A 16,573-nucleotide genomic window follows, 5' to 3' on the forward strand; every position below is an offset into this window, starting at 1 on the left:
TGAAGCCCCCCTAGCAAGGAAAAGAGTGCGGTTCATTTGCAGAAAAGTAAATATGATAAAGTAATTTTTGTGCCCTCGATGTTGTTTATAGATTCACAAGTCAAAGACTTTTGCAAGTATAGCGACTATGGGTAATATTTGCATAAGTTGTCCACATTCCAAGAGTGTGGCAACTCTGTTCCAAGCTGATCTACGAGGTAAAATGATCCTGGCCTGTTGCTCCGAGCGACAGCATATGGTTCTTCCCAAGTTTCTTGTAACTTCCCGAGGTTCTCCTAGTTTTTTCTCTTTTTGAGAACTAGATCTCCTACTTTGATTTCTTTTTTCACTACCTTCTTATCCCTCCACTTTCTTCTTCCTTGCTGGTATTTGTCAAGGTTTTATGCTGCTTGTAGTATGTCAAGCTCTATCATGTCTTCATTGATCTTTTCATTGTCTAAGGAAGCCTCGATCTTTAGCACTCTCAAGCTTTCGTTCTTGATTTCCTCAGGTGTCATTGCTTCAGAGCCATACAAAAGCCGAAAGGGTGTGCAGCCTGTTGCTCTTGATGCTGTGGTGTTGTGGGATCATATTACTCTTGGGAGCTCGTCTACCCATTTCCCTTTCTTTTGATCGAATAGGCATTTTTTTATGCTTGAAAAAATTATGCCATTTGCTCTTTCTACGGCTCCGTTGGATTGTGGATGGTATACTGAGGAAAATTTTACCTTGGTTCCTATACTTGCGCAGAACTCTTTGAAATCATTACAATCGAACTGTTTGCCATTGTCTACTATTAGCTCTCTCAGGACCCCAAATCTGCAAATGATGTTCTGCCAAAAGAACTTTTGCACCGAGCTCGAAGTTTTGTTTGCCAATGGCTTAGTCTTAATCGATTTGGTGAAGTAGTCCATTGCCACCACTGCGAACTTGCAATTGCCTTGAGCAGTTGGTAGTGGTCCCACCAAATCCATGCCCCATCTCTGCAGTGGCCAAGTTGGCGGTATGAGCTATACTGGAAGTGAGGGTGCCTTTTGTTGATTTGCTGTTTTTTTTGGCAAGCCTCGTAACTTCTTACTAGGCTTCGAGCATCGAGGATCGCAGTTGACCAAAAGAAACCTTGCCTTATGGCTTTGCCCACTAAGGCTTTGGTTTTGATGTGAGAACCGCCAAAACCACTGTGGATTTCAGTTAGTAGTTCTTTTCCACTCTTCGAGGTTATGCACCTTAACCAAGGAGCCGATATTCTAGATTTGTACATTCTCCATCAACTATGGCATAGCCCCTAGCCCTTTGTTTCATTATGCTAAATTCAGCCTCGTCATGAGGCTCGAAATGTCCCCTTAGATAGGCCATTATTGGGGCTCTCCAGTCAAATATGGTGATGGCGTTTATAACTTTCGAGGTTGGCTCTTTTGTTGATGGTGAATGAATGACTTCATAGAACACATCAGGGGCCATGGGTTGGTTTTGTGCTACTGCCTTTGCTAGCTTGTCTGCTTCATCGTTCTCTGCTCTTGGGATGTGTTGTACTGTGAATCCCTTGAAATATTTCTCCATTAATCTTACTGCGGCTAAGTACTTGACTAGCTCTAGCTCTCTAGCCTCGCTGTTTTTCTCAATGTACTCTTGTATTACTTTTGAGTCTGACTTCACAATGAATACTTTTTGGCCTAAGGCCCTCTTTTTTCGTAGCCCCAAGAGTAGCGCTTCATATTCAGTAGTGTTGTTGGTGGACCTTGCTTCGTTTTTGAAATCAAGCCTTACGGCGTATCTGATTTTCACGCCCGATGGTGAGGTGATGATTGCGGACACTCCATCCCCTTTGTCACACCAAGCCCCATTGCAATGTATGATCCATGGGACCTCGATCTCAGTTTGACTAATACATGGAGATGTCCAGTCTACTATGAAATCAGCTAGACCTTGAGATTTGATTCTGCATCTCTTTTTGAAGTCTACCACGTACTCAGACAGCTCTGATGCCCATTTTATTATTCTTTCCGAGGCTTCCCTATTTGTGAAAAGATCATGGAATGGTTGGTTCGTGACACACTACTATTCTGTGACCCTCGAAGTAGTGCCTTAACTTGCGTGCTGCCATGATTATAACATAGGCAATTTTTTCTAACTCCGAGTAGAATAGCTTTGAGCTTGAGAGTGCTTCTGATGCGAAATAAACTGGTGTTTGTTTTGACTTGCCCTCAATTTCTATTTCTTGCACCAAGGCGGCACTGATTGCGGAGCTCGAGGTTGACAAGTATAGCAGCAAGGGGGACTTTGGCTCAGGCGGGCACAACTTTGTCATGTTTGTTAGGTAGTCTTTGAGCTCTACAAAGGCTTTGCTTTGTTGTTCCCCCATTCAAAATTCTTGGAGCTTCGCAACACTAGGAAAAAAGGCAAGCTTCGAACAGCAGCTTTTGGGATGAACCTGTTGAGAGATGCTATTCTTCCTGTTAACTTTTGCACATCCTTTACGGAGGTTGGTTCTTTCATGTCAACGAGAGCTTGAATTTTATCCGGATTAGCCTTGATGCCTTTTGTTGAGACCAGGCATCCCAGTACATTGCCTCGCTGAATTCCAAATACGCACTTTCTTGGATTCAGCTTTAGGTTTGCTGCCCTCAAGATGGCAAAGGTTTCTACCAGGTCATAAATATGATTCTCTCATTTTGTCACTTTTTACAATAATATCATCTACGTAGGCTAGGATGTTTCTTCGGAGTTGCTTACATAGGACTATTTCTATGATTCTTGAGAAAGTTTGCTCTGTATTCTTGAGCCCCTCGGGCATTCTTACAAAGCAGTATGTCCCAAATGAAGTTATGAAACTTGTCTTTTCCTCATCTTCTTTTTTCATTCGAACCTGGTGATAACCTGAGAACATGTCTAGTAGTGACAACATTTCACTATTTGCAGCATCATCTACCACTTTGTCAACCCTCTCTAATGGGAAGTCATCTTTTGGGCAGGCCTTGTTTAGATAGGTGAAGTCTATACACATTCTCTATTTGTCATTTTTCTTGTTGACTGGGACTATGTTTGCCAACCACTCGGGGTACATGACTGGGCGTATCACATTGGCATCAATTAGCCTTTGAACCTCTGATTTGATAGCTTGCATCTTGTCCTCTAACATTTTTCAAAGCTTTTGTTTTTTTGGGTCTTATGCCTTTGTTTATTTCTAGCTTGTGTTCTATTATATCTATGTCGACTCCTTGCAGGTCACTTGCAGACCATGCAAAGACATCCTTGTTTTTGTTTAGGAACTCAATTAACCTTTTTTCTTCGTCGGACTCGAGGTTAGCCCCAATTATTACAGCTATGTCTAGAATGCAATCATCTAGCAGTACTCTTTTGGTTTCGCCATCGGTGCTTACTTTCACCTTTTCTTTATCTCTTTTGGGCTCGACGTATGGTTTTTTCTTTTCTAATTGCTTAGCCTCGTCAGGGCTTGCTAAGTGGTGTACATTTTTCTGACCCCATTGCACCTTTTTCAATGTTCCTGGTTGTTTGTTGGTCACCATAAACTGTGATGACTCCTTTCATGGCTGAGATCTTCATATAAGAAATAGCTGCCTTATTACTGCATCGAATCTGTTGATGAATCCCCTACCAAAGATAGCGAAGTATGGATAGTACATCTCCACAACGTCAAACATTATGTGTTCTGTTCTAGCGTTGTCTAAGTTCCCAAATGACACCGGTAGTGCTATTTTTCCCAGGGCTCAAACTAGCTTTCCACCAAAGCCAAGTAGTGGCTCTTCTGCCAGCTATAGCAGGTGAGGATCAATTTTCATTTCTCTAAATGTGCTTGCGAAAATGATATCCGTTGAGCTTCTGTTATTGATTAGGACCTTTTCAATTTTCCATCCTGCCACAATAGCCTCGATCACCATCACATCATTATGTGAGGCTGTTTTTAGTTTAAAGTCTTCTTCCGTGAAGGAGATTGGCATGTGTGCCCATTCTGGCTTGGCTGGTGGCCCATCGGGGATGATGGAATTTACTTGTCTGAAGTAATTTTATCTTTGTCTTTTGTTTTCGAACTCTAGAGAGGATTCACCTGCTATTGGCATGATCATGCCGTAGGTGGGCAAGGCGTTTGAATTGGTTTCTAGGTTTTCGAGTTGCAAGGATCCTCCTTATATTGGCATTATCATGCCGTACGTGGGTAAGGTTTTGGGGTTGTTGTTTTGAGTATTGTTAGGTTTGGCTTTGGGTATTTGATTGGGTAGGATTGGTGGAGGTAGTGGTATCTCGTGTAGAGGCTGCTGGCAGTTTGCGAGGCTCGCTGACTTTGAGGTTGATACTGTGGCAAGGGTTGCCACATCATGGTGGGTTTGGTAGTTGAATGAAGGATTGGAAAAGGAGTTTTCGAGGTTAGTATTTGGGTAAGCTTGGAAATATGGGTGTTGTGGCCAAAAAGAGGTATGGTGGATGGTTTTAGGTGCTACGGCCGCTCTTTTTTCTTCAGCTATTCTTTCGAATGTCTTTTTTGGTTCTGGGCAGAAGTCGGTCACATGATCTAGTTGCTTGCCGTGAAAAGTGCAATAGAACATTCGAGGTTAATTATTTTGAATGTGCGGCCTCAGAGGTCCTCTACCTTAGCCTCTTCCTCTTCCGGTGTGACCACCTGTCTGCCCATTGCCATAGTTTGTTTGCTGTTGTTGTTGAGGCTATCTGCTATGATCTTGATTTTGTTGTTGTGAGGATTGAGCACCCTCGATTGGTAGCATGTGTTGAGTTGGGTATGGCTGCTGGTGTTGTGCAAAATTGTATTTCGAGGTTTGCCAATTTTGGTCTTTTTGAGCTTGCCTTTGGTGGTTTCTTTCCATCACTCTTTTTCTGTGATCCTCATCTGACCTGCAATACTTTTTCAGCTCAGCGAACAAAGGTTCCATGGGCTTTAGCTTTTCTCTTGTTAGATGCAAAGTTGTTGGGCCTGGTGTTAGCCCTCTGATGCAAGCTGCTATGGCTACGTTTTCGTCCACATCAAGAGTTTGTGACTTCAATTGCACAAATCTTCTGACATAATTGACCAGGGGCTCTTTGTCTTTTTGGATGCAATAAAACAAGTCGCTCGGGTCTGATGTTGCTCGATGGAAGCCTTGGAAATTTTGTATTAGCTTTGTCTTGAGGTCTATCCAACTGTAAATTGACAGCGGTGGGAGTAGCGAGTACCAGTTCAGCATTGCATCTTCGCAGGCTATGATTAGGGACTTGGCTAAAACCACATCATCTCCTCCGGCAAATGCTACTACAGCTTCTTAGCTCATGAGGAACTGACGAGGGTCATTTTGCCCATTGAATTTTGGCAACATGACCGCTTTGTAGGTTGTAGGCCATGGAGCCGTTTGCAACCCAAAGACAATGGAGAATTTTGATCAAATGTTACATAAGCACTTGTCATCATTGGGACGTTGTGCCCATCGAGGTTGGGATTTGCATGTGGGATAGGTGCGTCGTTTATGACATGTTGTTATCTCGAAGGTGGTGGTTGTAGTGGTGTGTTCGGCAAGTATTGCAGTTCATCCAACTCTTCTTGCAATTCCGCTAGCTTTTTCTTTTTTTGCTTGATTTAGCTTTGCTATTTTTCTGGCCGCTAGCCGTTGTGCTTACAATTCTTGAGCAAATTTTTCCTTTTCTATTTTTAGGGTTTCGAGCTGCTTTAACATCGAGGCCAATTCTTTTTTTGCCGCTCCAAGTAGATCGTTTCTTGTGCTTGTTTCTAGTTGTGCTTGGTTTGTTGTCTCTATCTTGGCTCTCTTTTTCTCACTTCTTATTCGTAAACTAGCCTCGACTCGTTTTAATTTCTCTAGGGTGTCTGTGTTGTCTTGATCAATGAAGACAAGTCCTCTCTCTTGCTCTCTTTCACCCTCGGTGGTTTCCTGCGGAGTGATCTTCTTTTTCTTTGGCTGTGGCATCATGGGTTGTTTTGTGGCTGAGAACATGGTGGGCGCCCTGTTGGTCTCAAAAAAAAATTGATACCAAACATATTTGTGAATGAAATTTGATACCAAACAGATTTGTGAATGAAATTTGATACCAAACAAAATTTGATAAGCCGTACATAAAGGTCATTGGGAGTAATGTGTACAAATTGAATTCCTCCACGTAGTCATGTTTCTCACGCCTTCATGTAATCACATTTCCCATGCCTTCATCCCTTCAACCTCGGGACTTCATCTTCATGCCAGAAAGCCTCCAGCCTCGTGCCTTCATCATCGGCCCAAAAAAGACGCCCAACCTCGTGGCACTTGGTTCGTCACGCTACTCCAAGAGCTTGTAACCTCGCGATGTCCCCCTTCAGGTTCCGTTCCTGAGTAAAGAATGAGAAAGGTGAAAGCTCGGTGCTCTAGATTGACTTCAAGCACTCGAGGGTTAGCTCGATTGGAGTTTAGTCATCAGCTAACAGTCGCTAGCTTCGAGTTCCTAAGGTAACAAAGAGGATGCGAGGGTAAGAGTTTTATTGTCAGGATAGTTTCCATAACAAGTTGCGAGGTTAACTCGATCCAAAACTTGCGAGGTTAGAGAGTTTTTACCTATGAACGGCGCTCAAGGGTGTTTAGTTTTTAGGCGATCCCCAACAAGCATCGTCACGGAAAACCTGGTGTTGCCTCCTTCCAAATCTGCCAAGCTGTTTGCGCAAAGATGTTGTCGAAGCCTTTCCTTCTGCTAGGCTGCAGCTGTCCTCGCAAGCTATTCCACCATTGTGGCAACGAGGCAGCGACGGGTGGGAGTTGCACGATGTCCAGCCGGCGGCAGAGGCGGGCGCAGGATTTGGACCATGGGTATTCAAAATTCCAGATGGCAAAAAAAATTTGACAGTCTAAATTATAGTTTTATAACACAGAATTAAGTGGCAGCATCATTGATTAATAAAATTGATCACAACATGAAATTGTCCAGCTACTATTGATCAACATATCAAAGCGGCAACATGTGAAATAAATAGAGGATAAAACAACAGCTCTTGCCAAGAAAGCTCCCAAATCAGTAGTGGCACTATTCTTCCTCTTCATGTTTCAGACCTAAAATGAAAATCACACAAGTATCAATGCTTGATAGAGTGCTCACCTGTATCTTGCTGCAATCCTGGGCTTGAATGCTTGATAGAGTGCTCATGCTCGGCTGCTCCCGTGCTCCAGCACCAGCCACCCCGCCGACCGCCTGCCGGCTGCTGTGGCGCTGCGTGCGCAGGCCGCCGTGCGCGGTGCGCCTGCGCCAAGGGCACCGCCGCGCCTCCGCCCTCGCCGACCGCCGTCGGCTCGCTGTCCAGCCTCCTCGCCGCTGCCGGCCTAGCGTCATTAGCGTTACAATGGAGAGTGCATTGAATCGGTTGAGGAATGAGGAAGAGCAGGAATGAACAGGCAACTCTGTGCTCAGAGAGAAGGGAGTTGGCCGACTGGGCCAATTGGGCTGTTAGGCTAGCGCGGGGTACAGGGAAGGAGGAGCGGTCCATGACTCCATATGGGCTTTTATTTTGTTTGGATTGAATTTCGTTTTGTTTTTCGATGGATACACTATATAAAAAATTTTGCAAAAATAATAAGTATTCAGTTGAATACTCTTGAATACATCTGGGCCCGCCTCTGGCCGGCGGGCGATGAACAGATGGTCGCTGGATTCCGGTTCTTGTTCGCAGAGGACACAGGCGGGGTGTGCTTCCAATCCGTGACGCTGGCGCCGATCTGCCGTCCAATACCTCCGCCGGAAGGCTAGCCAGAGGAAGAGCTTAGCTCTGAGAGGCGCCCAAGTTTTCCAGATCAGTTTGGCTCCCTCGAAGCGGTGTGTGCCGTGCAGCATCATCTGGTACGCTGACTTGGCCGTGTACTGGCCGTTTGTTGTCCATCGCCAAATGAACTGGTCTTGCACGCCGGCTGTCACGCTAACGCCTTCGATGCGATCCCAGAGGTGCAGGCAATCGGCGATCGCTTGGACAGATAGGCCTCCGGTGATGTCGCGGATCCACCTGCCGCACAGATAAGTGAGTGAGAGGGAAATTTGAGGCGGGCAAATTCCTATCACTCCTTTTCTTCTTTCATTCAGGTGTTGTGTACCTCAACAAGCTGAGCTGAACTCGTGCCTGAATCTGTCTATCTGCTATTCTGCTGAATCAACCAATCTATCTCTATCAACCATGAACCATGCATGCAACTATGCAAGCAGTGAAATCAGGTGCCCACCTCAGCTCACATGACCATGGCCTGGCCTATCCACACGAATCCGAGCAGACGAGCTTGCAGGGAAGTTTCCTTTTTGACCAGCGAGCTGCTGCTGCAGGGCATGCACATGCGCGCCCGAGACGCTGGTCAGACGTCAGGAGTAGGGGGTGCGCTAGGCGTGCCAAAAGCGGGCGTCGCGCCAACCAGCCATAACGCCGCCCCGGCCGTCCCGCGTCGCATGCGTTGCTTACATTTGGCCATGGACGCCGCCCGTCGCCATCGCCATGTCCTCCGCTGCTAATCTTCGGTACCACCAGTCGCCACCGGAGCCAGGGCCATGTCTCACGATGAAGCATGTGTCGCCGGCGGTTAGAGCAATTGCACAGAACCATCTCGATCTCCTTGCATATCTGAGAGCGGCCAGCTTGGTCCATCGATCACGACTTCACCGATGCGATCGATCACTGCATGCGTCTGTTGATGCGTTGATGCTTGCCTTTCATCGTGTGCTCTCCGTCAGGTGTTTCGATCTCCTGCCAATGATGCTTTCTGAATGCTGTGCATGCGCACGGCCGGGCTGGCGGGCGTTGCATTTTCTGGCACACCCGGTCCGACGGCGACGGGGTGTTCATCACCAGGCCTGCTGCATGCATGCTATGCTAGCTAGGTCCGGGACGAGGCTCCGGCTCCGATCGATGGAGTACGCACCTTGCACGGCCTAATCATTGGAGGGGTTCCGGATCCAACACCGTTAATGCGACGATGGGAGAGTTGTGGTTGTGGGAGCGGCCGGCCGGCCGAAACCGTTGCCAAGTCGTTTCTCATGAGTAGCGGCCGTAGCCAAGTACAGCCTCCGTTTTGCACGCACAGGACTCCTACCCCCCAAGGCCCCAAGCACACGCCGGCCGCAAGATGATGAGCGCGCGGGGCGGAGTGATTGCTGCATGCATGTATCTTGTCCTGGGGTCGGTCTCTTCATCAGGGTTCAGGACTTGTTGAGCTGCGTGAGATGGAAACTCCTCTACTGCTGGTCAGAGTGGTGAAGTGGTTTCTGAACATCTTCCTCAAGCACAAATTAACATTGCTCCGCTTTCAAAGTCTCTAATTTGAAAGCTTGTCCCGATGTGGCGATGTCCTGTGCAGTGTGCAACATGGCAAGCGCCACCGTCACCATCAACAACCTGTTCGCTTCAGCTTATTCAGCCGACTTATCAGCCACCAAACAGTATTTTTCTCTTACAACAAATCAACCGTTTCAGCTTTTCAGCCGGCTTGTAAGCTGAAGCAAACAGCCAACTTTGAACTCTGAAGAAGCACGCAGGCCGGTCGTACGGAGGAAAGCTTTCCACTACTTGCATGGATCGAGGAGCAGGGAGGAACAAGAAGTGGCGCACAGCTGTAAAACTCGTAGCGGCCGAGCAGTACGTTTGTTCATTCGTACCGATATACGTAGCGGTACGAGGCTAGTGCGTGCATGCCTCTAGACAAAAAAGAGGCCTAGGTCAGTAGATAGAGGCAAAGGAAGGTCCGGTAGCGTCCAAGCGACTGGGGACAGTGGAAAGGGCCTTTGAGACTAGCGGGCCGCCGGCCGGCACGCCGGGAACGGCCACATAAAACAAGGGCCAAAAGGTGCCAACATGGCAACAGGCAACACTGCAACAGTAGTCGAAGCAGGCGAGCAGCAGCAGCGATCCTCGAGTCGTCGGTCGGTTCATCTCTCTTCCCCAGCCCATCCATCCATCTTCCAAGCCATGGAACGGCCGCCGACGCCAACGCTATCATCATTGACTCGATCAGTGTTACTACTAGCAATTTCGCCAATTTGGAACCGTGCGTGCGTGCTCCGGACAGCAACGTCGCTTCCCAGTGAGTTCGCCGGGCAATTCGAGGGGAGCGGTCACGTACGGTCGATCGCGGAGCGCCCCCACCCCCCCCCCCCCCCCCCCCCCCCCCCCCCCAAACGGCGCGAAAGCGACGGGGGCCGTGACCCGGCGACACTTGGAGCGCGACGGCCCCCGAGTGTCTCGTTGGCTTTGACCAGCCCGACCCAGATGGCTGTCTTCCCCCCACGAGGCCTCGACGCTCGGTGCCACTCCTCACGGCCGGGATGGATCGATCACTAGTAGGAGGAGTCGTAGCTCACCTCACTACGAACACTCCCCCGTCCAGTCCAGGTCCACCCCCAGCCACCAGCCAGGCTCTCTCTCTATATATAGCCGCGTGCTCGCCTGCCGCTCCTCCTCCTCCTCTCTAATCTCCCTCCCAAGAACAGCTGCTAGCTAACCCGGCCGTGTCCTCGTACATACAGCTCCGTACAGGGAGGGAGAATTGGCGAGGGTGAGGAGGGGAATTGCCTTGCCGAGCGGGGAAGCGAGGAAGGGGAGAGCAAGGCGCCAAGGAATGGGGATGAGGCCTGGGTGGGTGGGCGGCCTGGTGGAGGAGAGCTTCTTCGTGGGGTGCGCGGCGCACGAGGACCGCAAGAAGAACGAGAAGAACATCTTCTGCCTGGGTTGCTGCGCCAGCATCTGCCCGCACTGCGCCCCCGCGCACCGTCACCACCCGCTCATCCAGGTGACCTTCGCTCCATCCCGTCCCACCGCAATTCTTCCCTTCCCTTCTCTCGCCGAGGATGCTCCGTGTGTGCTGTTCAGCTGGTCGCCGTCAATTCTCCGCGTAAATAGCTCCGGCGTGCGTGTCTTTCCTGCTCAATTCAATTTTGGAGTAGCAGCAGTGCTAGACGAAGCACTCCACTCCACTGTAGCCGGACTAAGCTAGCTCCTACTAGTTTTTTTTTTCTTAAACAATTACGGGGTGGTGGCTTCGGTTGGGCTTAATTGCAGCGGGGCTGGAGTTAGCGCAGTCCCAAGGCCATTAACTCCCTCCCCCTCCACCCCTCTTAGAACCTCGTGCGCGCTGCTCTCATCTTTCGGCCGCTTCACTTCCACCCCTGTCGTTTTCTGTGCTAACTGTACCCCTCAGGCCAGTAATTAACTCTGCCCAATTTTGAAAACTTGGTGATGAACCGTGAGCAAAATTCGCTGCATGCATGACGCATTCACTGGGTTGGGAGACGGGAGCCGGGAGTGTAAAGATAGAATGGACGAGCCCTGATGCGCCATGGCCATACGCCCCGAAGAAGCGTGGTCTCACGATTAGCCCGAATTCCCCATCCGTCCCCGTCCGCCGGCCGCTGCATGATGCTTTCTGGCCTGGCCTCCTGCACTGCACGGTGCACGCTCTCTCACCAGTCACCCCTGCAAAAGCCTGCCGCCACCGTCGGCGCCTTGCTCCTGGCCGATCTCTTGCACAAAGCCTGCCTCCCTAACGGTGCTAACAGTGATCCCACTGTAGCTGCTACATACTTACCATACCTAGCATATGTTCTCTCTTCTCTGAGAGGATTTCCAGGTGCTGCAAAGCAAAATGAATAGAATTGTGGCCGTTTGGTTTGGTGGCACAAATGGGCTGGTTTATCCGGACTGCTTTGCCATGTATAGCAAAGCAAGCACCCCCTCCGGCCTCCCCGACCTGATGACGATCCTCACCACTGGCCGGCGGCGGCGCCCCCCCCCCCCCCCCCCCCCCCCCCCCCCCCCCCCCTGCGTAGACGACGCTGTGGTTGGCTGGTAAATGGATGAGCATCCTGTCCTACGGCTACCACTGCCCTGCCACGTAAAATAGTGGTGGTCGTGGTAGCGGTGGCAGCACCAGCGCCGCTGCTACTGCTGTTACTGCACCCGTCCACGAAGAGTTACCAGGCGCATGCACGGTAAAAAGACCAAGAAACAAAAACCATGGCCGCCTCCCAATACTGTTGCTCCTCTTTGTATAATCCCTGCTCGATCGGCCGGCTGCTACCGTCCAAGGCACGGCCTTGATGGTATGACACTGTTCATCCATTCAGGTCGCCGTTGCTGCCTGCACTGCACTGGTGCTCTCTGACTTGAGTGGCCAGCCCAACCAATGCAACGCAAGCCGGTGGCACTGCCTTTCACTTTTCACCGCGGGGTTAAAATTCATTCCGGGGAGAGGGACGAGCCTGACCGTTGTGCCCTCCGGGGCTCGCTTGGATTTTCCCTGGTGACAGGGGCGGTCTGGTCGTTTCCCCGCTGCGCGGCTACAGTGGACGGAAGCGCCCTTGGTCTCCCGCGATAAGGATGGCGACGAGCCGCCGGTCAAAGCGCTCGCAATTATTACCGGCGACTCGCCTGCAGGCCTTTTTTTTTCCTTCCCTTCCCTCGCTGGAATTATTAACGTACTGCCTCATGCTCTTTTTTTTTGAGAGAGAGGTACTGCCTCATGCTCATGCGAGCACGTTCGTTCACACGCGGAACTTGGGCATGCATGGGCTGGATGGATACAAAATTTATAGAAGACGTCGTTAACGATCACTCGCTACGTGCAACGCCTACGTACTAGTGTACACGAGGTCACGAGCTGTACCGTACTGTGAAATGTTGCTGTTTCTTACTTGTGTTTGACTTGGCCAGGTCCGGAGGTACGTGTACAATGACGTGGTGCGGCTTGACGACCTGGAGAGGCTCATCGACTGCTCCTTCGTCCAGGTGACCCATCACTGACACACGACACATTGCAGATCATCTTATCCCTGCTGCATGCGTGCCTGAATCCTGACCGATCGACCTCATGCATGCAATGCCAATCCAGCCCTACACGATCAACAGTGCCAAGGTGATCTTCCTCAAGCCGCGGCCGCAGTCCAGGCCCTTCAAGGGCTCCGGCAACGTCTGCCTCACCTGCGACAGGATCCTCCAGGAGCCCTTCCACTTCTGCTGCCTCTCTTGCAAGGTACGCTACAGTACTATACTAGTATGTATATGGTACACAATACGTACGTCCATCTATGCATGCATGCTTTGCTTTTCAAACAAAAAAAAACTTCTTCGTCGTACATGACGTGGCGGTGTTTATACTGATTAATTAACCGGTGGAGAGGTAGCTAATAATGGTTGCACACGCGCGCGCGCGGGCGCACGCATGCAGGTGGACCACGTGATGGGGCAGGGCGGGGACCTGTCCAACATCCTGTACGTGCCGGGCGGGCCGCCGGACCTGGGCTGCGGCTTCCCGCGCTTCGAGAACCTCCGCGTCGACGGCGGCGGCTACGACGACGACCCCGGCCAGGTCACGCCCAACTCCATCCTCGAGCACCCCGCGCAGCAGGGCAGCTGCGGCTACGGCGGCAGCGCCAGCGGCGGCTCCAGCAGCAACGGCGGCGTCCCGAGGAAGAAGAAGACCGGCGGCGGCGGCGGGTTCTTCCCTCAGATCGTGCTGTCGCTCGGCAACCGGCGGAAGGGCGCGCCCCATAGGGCGCCGCTTGCCTGACCGACGACAAGTACAGATCCAACTCCGCCGCCGCCCGCCGGCGCTATATAGATATGTGCTGTTGATTATGCTGTTCATTATCGTTAGCTAGCCGTATGTGTTTAGTAGCCGTGCTTATTAAGTGTAATCCTATGATTAGCCATATGTAGAGAGAGAGAGAGATGGAGTGGCTGAGAGGGATGGATGGCCTCTATTGTCTTCTAGGGACCCCATGCATCTCGATCGGTGCAGTGTTTTGACGAGACTCGAGAGGCCAGAGGAGGAGGAGCAAGGCAAAAAGCTCTAGCTGCTGCCGGTAGCAAACCGCCCCTGTTGCAAGCCCAGGTAGGCCCTTTGGCGACGGCGATGGTCGTCGTCGCCGGCGGCTACCAATTTTGTACTTGATGCAACGGGGGTCGCGTTTGCTCGGCATGCCTACACCATTGTTAAGTCCATGACCAATTAATACTAGATGTTGTCCATCTAATTGTTGATGAGATCTTGCTCGCTCGCGTGTGATCATTGAGAGCAAACGATCGTGATTCATGCGTGCATCTGCATGGGTGCGTTTGCATGGTGAGCAATTGTACTTGCGCTGTTGCTGGGTCTCCATCGGTTTCATACTCATTGTCTGTAAACCGTGCCCTTGACCGCTCGTCGTCTGCTGGCCGGCATGGAGACGTGCTAGCTAGCTCGCCCCCGCCATTCATGCACGGTCATGCTCTGATGGAATGGATCTAGCTCTAGCCAGATCACAGAAAGAAATGGTGTTTCGACACTTCATTATCCATGTATTTGTAGCCGAGCTTTGTTAGGGACAAGTTGAAACTCTGTGGGTGGTGGCATCGAAAGTCAAGACTCAAGAGCACGTACTACGCGAGTGCAGCACGGCAGCACCTCCGAGGCGAGCTGCATGCGCCCCATTTCGCTAGCTTTTTCGAGTGGCCGAAAGCAGCGTTTTTCGGGACTAGAGAAGTGTCCGCTTCACAGCAGGGACACAGCAAGGCCAGCTCAGATCCGTCCTGTTGTTGCTTCACTAGAGCTCGCTCGAAACGACAACAGATCGCGAACACGAACAACCAGCTTCTGTTAACCTCGTGGAACCAAGTTTGTTTTAGGCTTCTAGCGAAGGATTAGCCGATTTCCACGTCAACCGGATGGAATTGCCGTGCGCCAAACGGTCTCTAAGGCCTGGTTTGGTTCCATTTGCTTATTTTTAAGCAAGTGTCACATCAATGTTTAGATACTAATTAGGAGTATTAAACGTAGACTATTTACAAAATCCATTACATAAGTGGAGGCGAGACGAATCTATTAAGCCTAATTAGTCCATGATTTGACAATGTGTTGCTACAGTAAACATTTGCTAATGATGGATTAATTAGGCTTAATAGGTTCGTCTCGCTGTTTAGCCTCCACTTATGTAATGGATTTTATAAATAGCCTACGTTTAATACTCCTAATTAGTATCTAAACATTGATGTGACACTTACTTAAAAATAAGCAAACAAACCAAACGCCCCCTAAATTAGCTCCACATCTCAAGTCTGGACTCTGGACTCGTTTCTCTGCTCCAACCTACTCTATGTTGCAGGGGCCAGGCTGGGTAAACCAATTGCCGAGCCGAGCCGCTGACCGTAGTGTTTTGGCGCGCTGGCTCTGGACGCCATGCAGCATTTGCAGCTAAACCCAGCACAAGCTGCTTGTCACCTCGAACGATCTGCCTGCCTGCCTGCCCGTCCCGAGATAGCATCAGCCACCAGCTAGCTGGACAAAGCAGCTAGCCCAGCTCGGAGTCCAAGGAGGGATTCGACAAGTCGGTGTTCTCCACGACTCCACGTGATCACCCCCAGGGCTTCCAGAGGCAAGACTTTGTTTTCCCTTATTGGACCACCGTACCACAAATAATTTCCATTCTGTATTTTTTTCACAATATGAAAATCGAAATTCTAGACTTTGGTTCCCCCCTTTAGTTTCACGACTTTCAAACCTCAAGTTTTGTATTATGCTTCAAAATGCGACGAAATCAATTTATCCTAATACATCCGGGTGAACGAACGGCAAAACTCTTTAATATAAAGAATTCTAGTCCATTTAATAATTTCTCATCTAGTAATTCTCATCAGAGTTGGCGAGATTAGTTTGATTGATTGTGGAATTAATTAAGATGGGCTCTTTATTATTCACACCCGCCATTCAAACAAACGGCAACACAACTCGCCACGTTATAACTTAAAAATACATGCGTTTATGATATTTTATTTTTCAGGACGGAGAGTAGACCGTACTTAAAACCTAAAACTAAGGGAGAGCTTTTGAGGCTCAAATCACTTGGGTTTGCGAGACTTTAGATTGTGCTGCATTGTGTTTTAGTGTCTCTCGACAACTCCCTCTATGCATGGGAAATCAAGAAACTAGGGCTCCACGCACTGTGTGCTACTGCCCATACATTAGCACCGTAGTATAATGTAACGACATCGTCTCGTCTTTCGTTTGGTCTTATCCTAGAGATCTCTTGTCTTGTCAAGCTTAATTAAGCTAGATTGTATGTTTCTGTGTTATGGGCAAGAGGGAGAGAGACAAGAGGGAGAGAGAATGGAGGAAGCAGAACAGCACATGGCCTATATATCTCCATGTCTCAAATACACTTGCCAATTCTTAGCTTGTTCTTACTCATCATGTCAATGCTTATGGCAAACAAAGCAAACGTGTATGGCAAAGAATCATTTATTTCTGACAGAATCAGACCATGAAAGTGGGACCTCTGTTATAGTATAGCAACATAATCTTAATGGAATGTGGGTGAGATAATGAAGCGAAGAATGTTAGATTATAAAAGATTCAACAAGAAACGTGTGCTAGCTCTCTTGGTGAATAATTGTGGAAAAAAGAAACCCTATAAATTAAATAAGTTTGCTGACAGAGGTCTAATCAAACCGTAATTATTTCATTTGATTATTAGCAAATTGGAGCAGATAAGATCACAGCGTGCCACTAAAAGCCATGTAGTACAAATTACAATGCAAAAGAAATATCAGGAGCTGTGTTTTTTCTCCACACAGCTCCACACTTGAATCACTCCAAATTGATAAGATGTTTCT

At 49.2% G+C, this 16,573-nt stretch overlaps 1 protein-coding gene across 1 annotated transcript; it reads left to right on the forward strand.

Annotated features, from left to right (window-relative positions):
- The first annotated feature begins 10,209 nt into the window (after window positions 1–10,209).
- LOC117851700 (protein RGF1 INDUCIBLE TRANSCRIPTION FACTOR 1) lies at window positions 10,210–13,969 on the forward strand. Its single transcript, XM_034733570.2, has 4 exons — window positions 10,210–10,718; window positions 12,638–12,712; window positions 12,816–12,956; window positions 13,152–13,969. The coding sequence occupies exons 1-4, from the start codon at window positions 10,548–10,550 to the stop codon at window positions 13,491–13,493; spliced, it is 729 nt and encodes a 242-aa protein (XP_034589461.1). The 5' UTR covers window positions 10,210–10,547; the 3' UTR covers window positions 13,494–13,969.
- Window positions 13,970–16,573: the final 2,604 nt, after the last annotated feature.

Source organism: Setaria viridis, chromosome 4, assembly GCF_005286985.2.
Source record: "Setaria viridis chromosome 4, Setaria_viridis_v4.0, whole genome shotgun sequence".
Taxonomy (NCBI): domain Eukaryota; kingdom Viridiplantae; phylum Streptophyta; class Magnoliopsida; order Poales; family Poaceae; genus Setaria; species Setaria viridis.

Bases quoted from the DNA above. Each gene is read 5' to 3' on its own strand.
- LOC117851700 (XM_034733570.2), top strand. From the start codon at position 10,548: ATGGGGATGAGGCCTGGGTGGGTGGGCGGCCTGGTGGAGGAGAGCTTC. The intron at 10,719-12,637 runs GTGACCTTCGCT...TGACTTGGCCAG, and splicing joins GTCACCACCCGCTCATCCAG to GTCCGGAGGTACGTGTACAA. The intron at 12,713-12,815 runs GTGACCCATCAC...ATGCCAATCCAG, and splicing joins TCGACTGCTCCTTCGTCCAG to CCCTACACGATCAACAGTGC.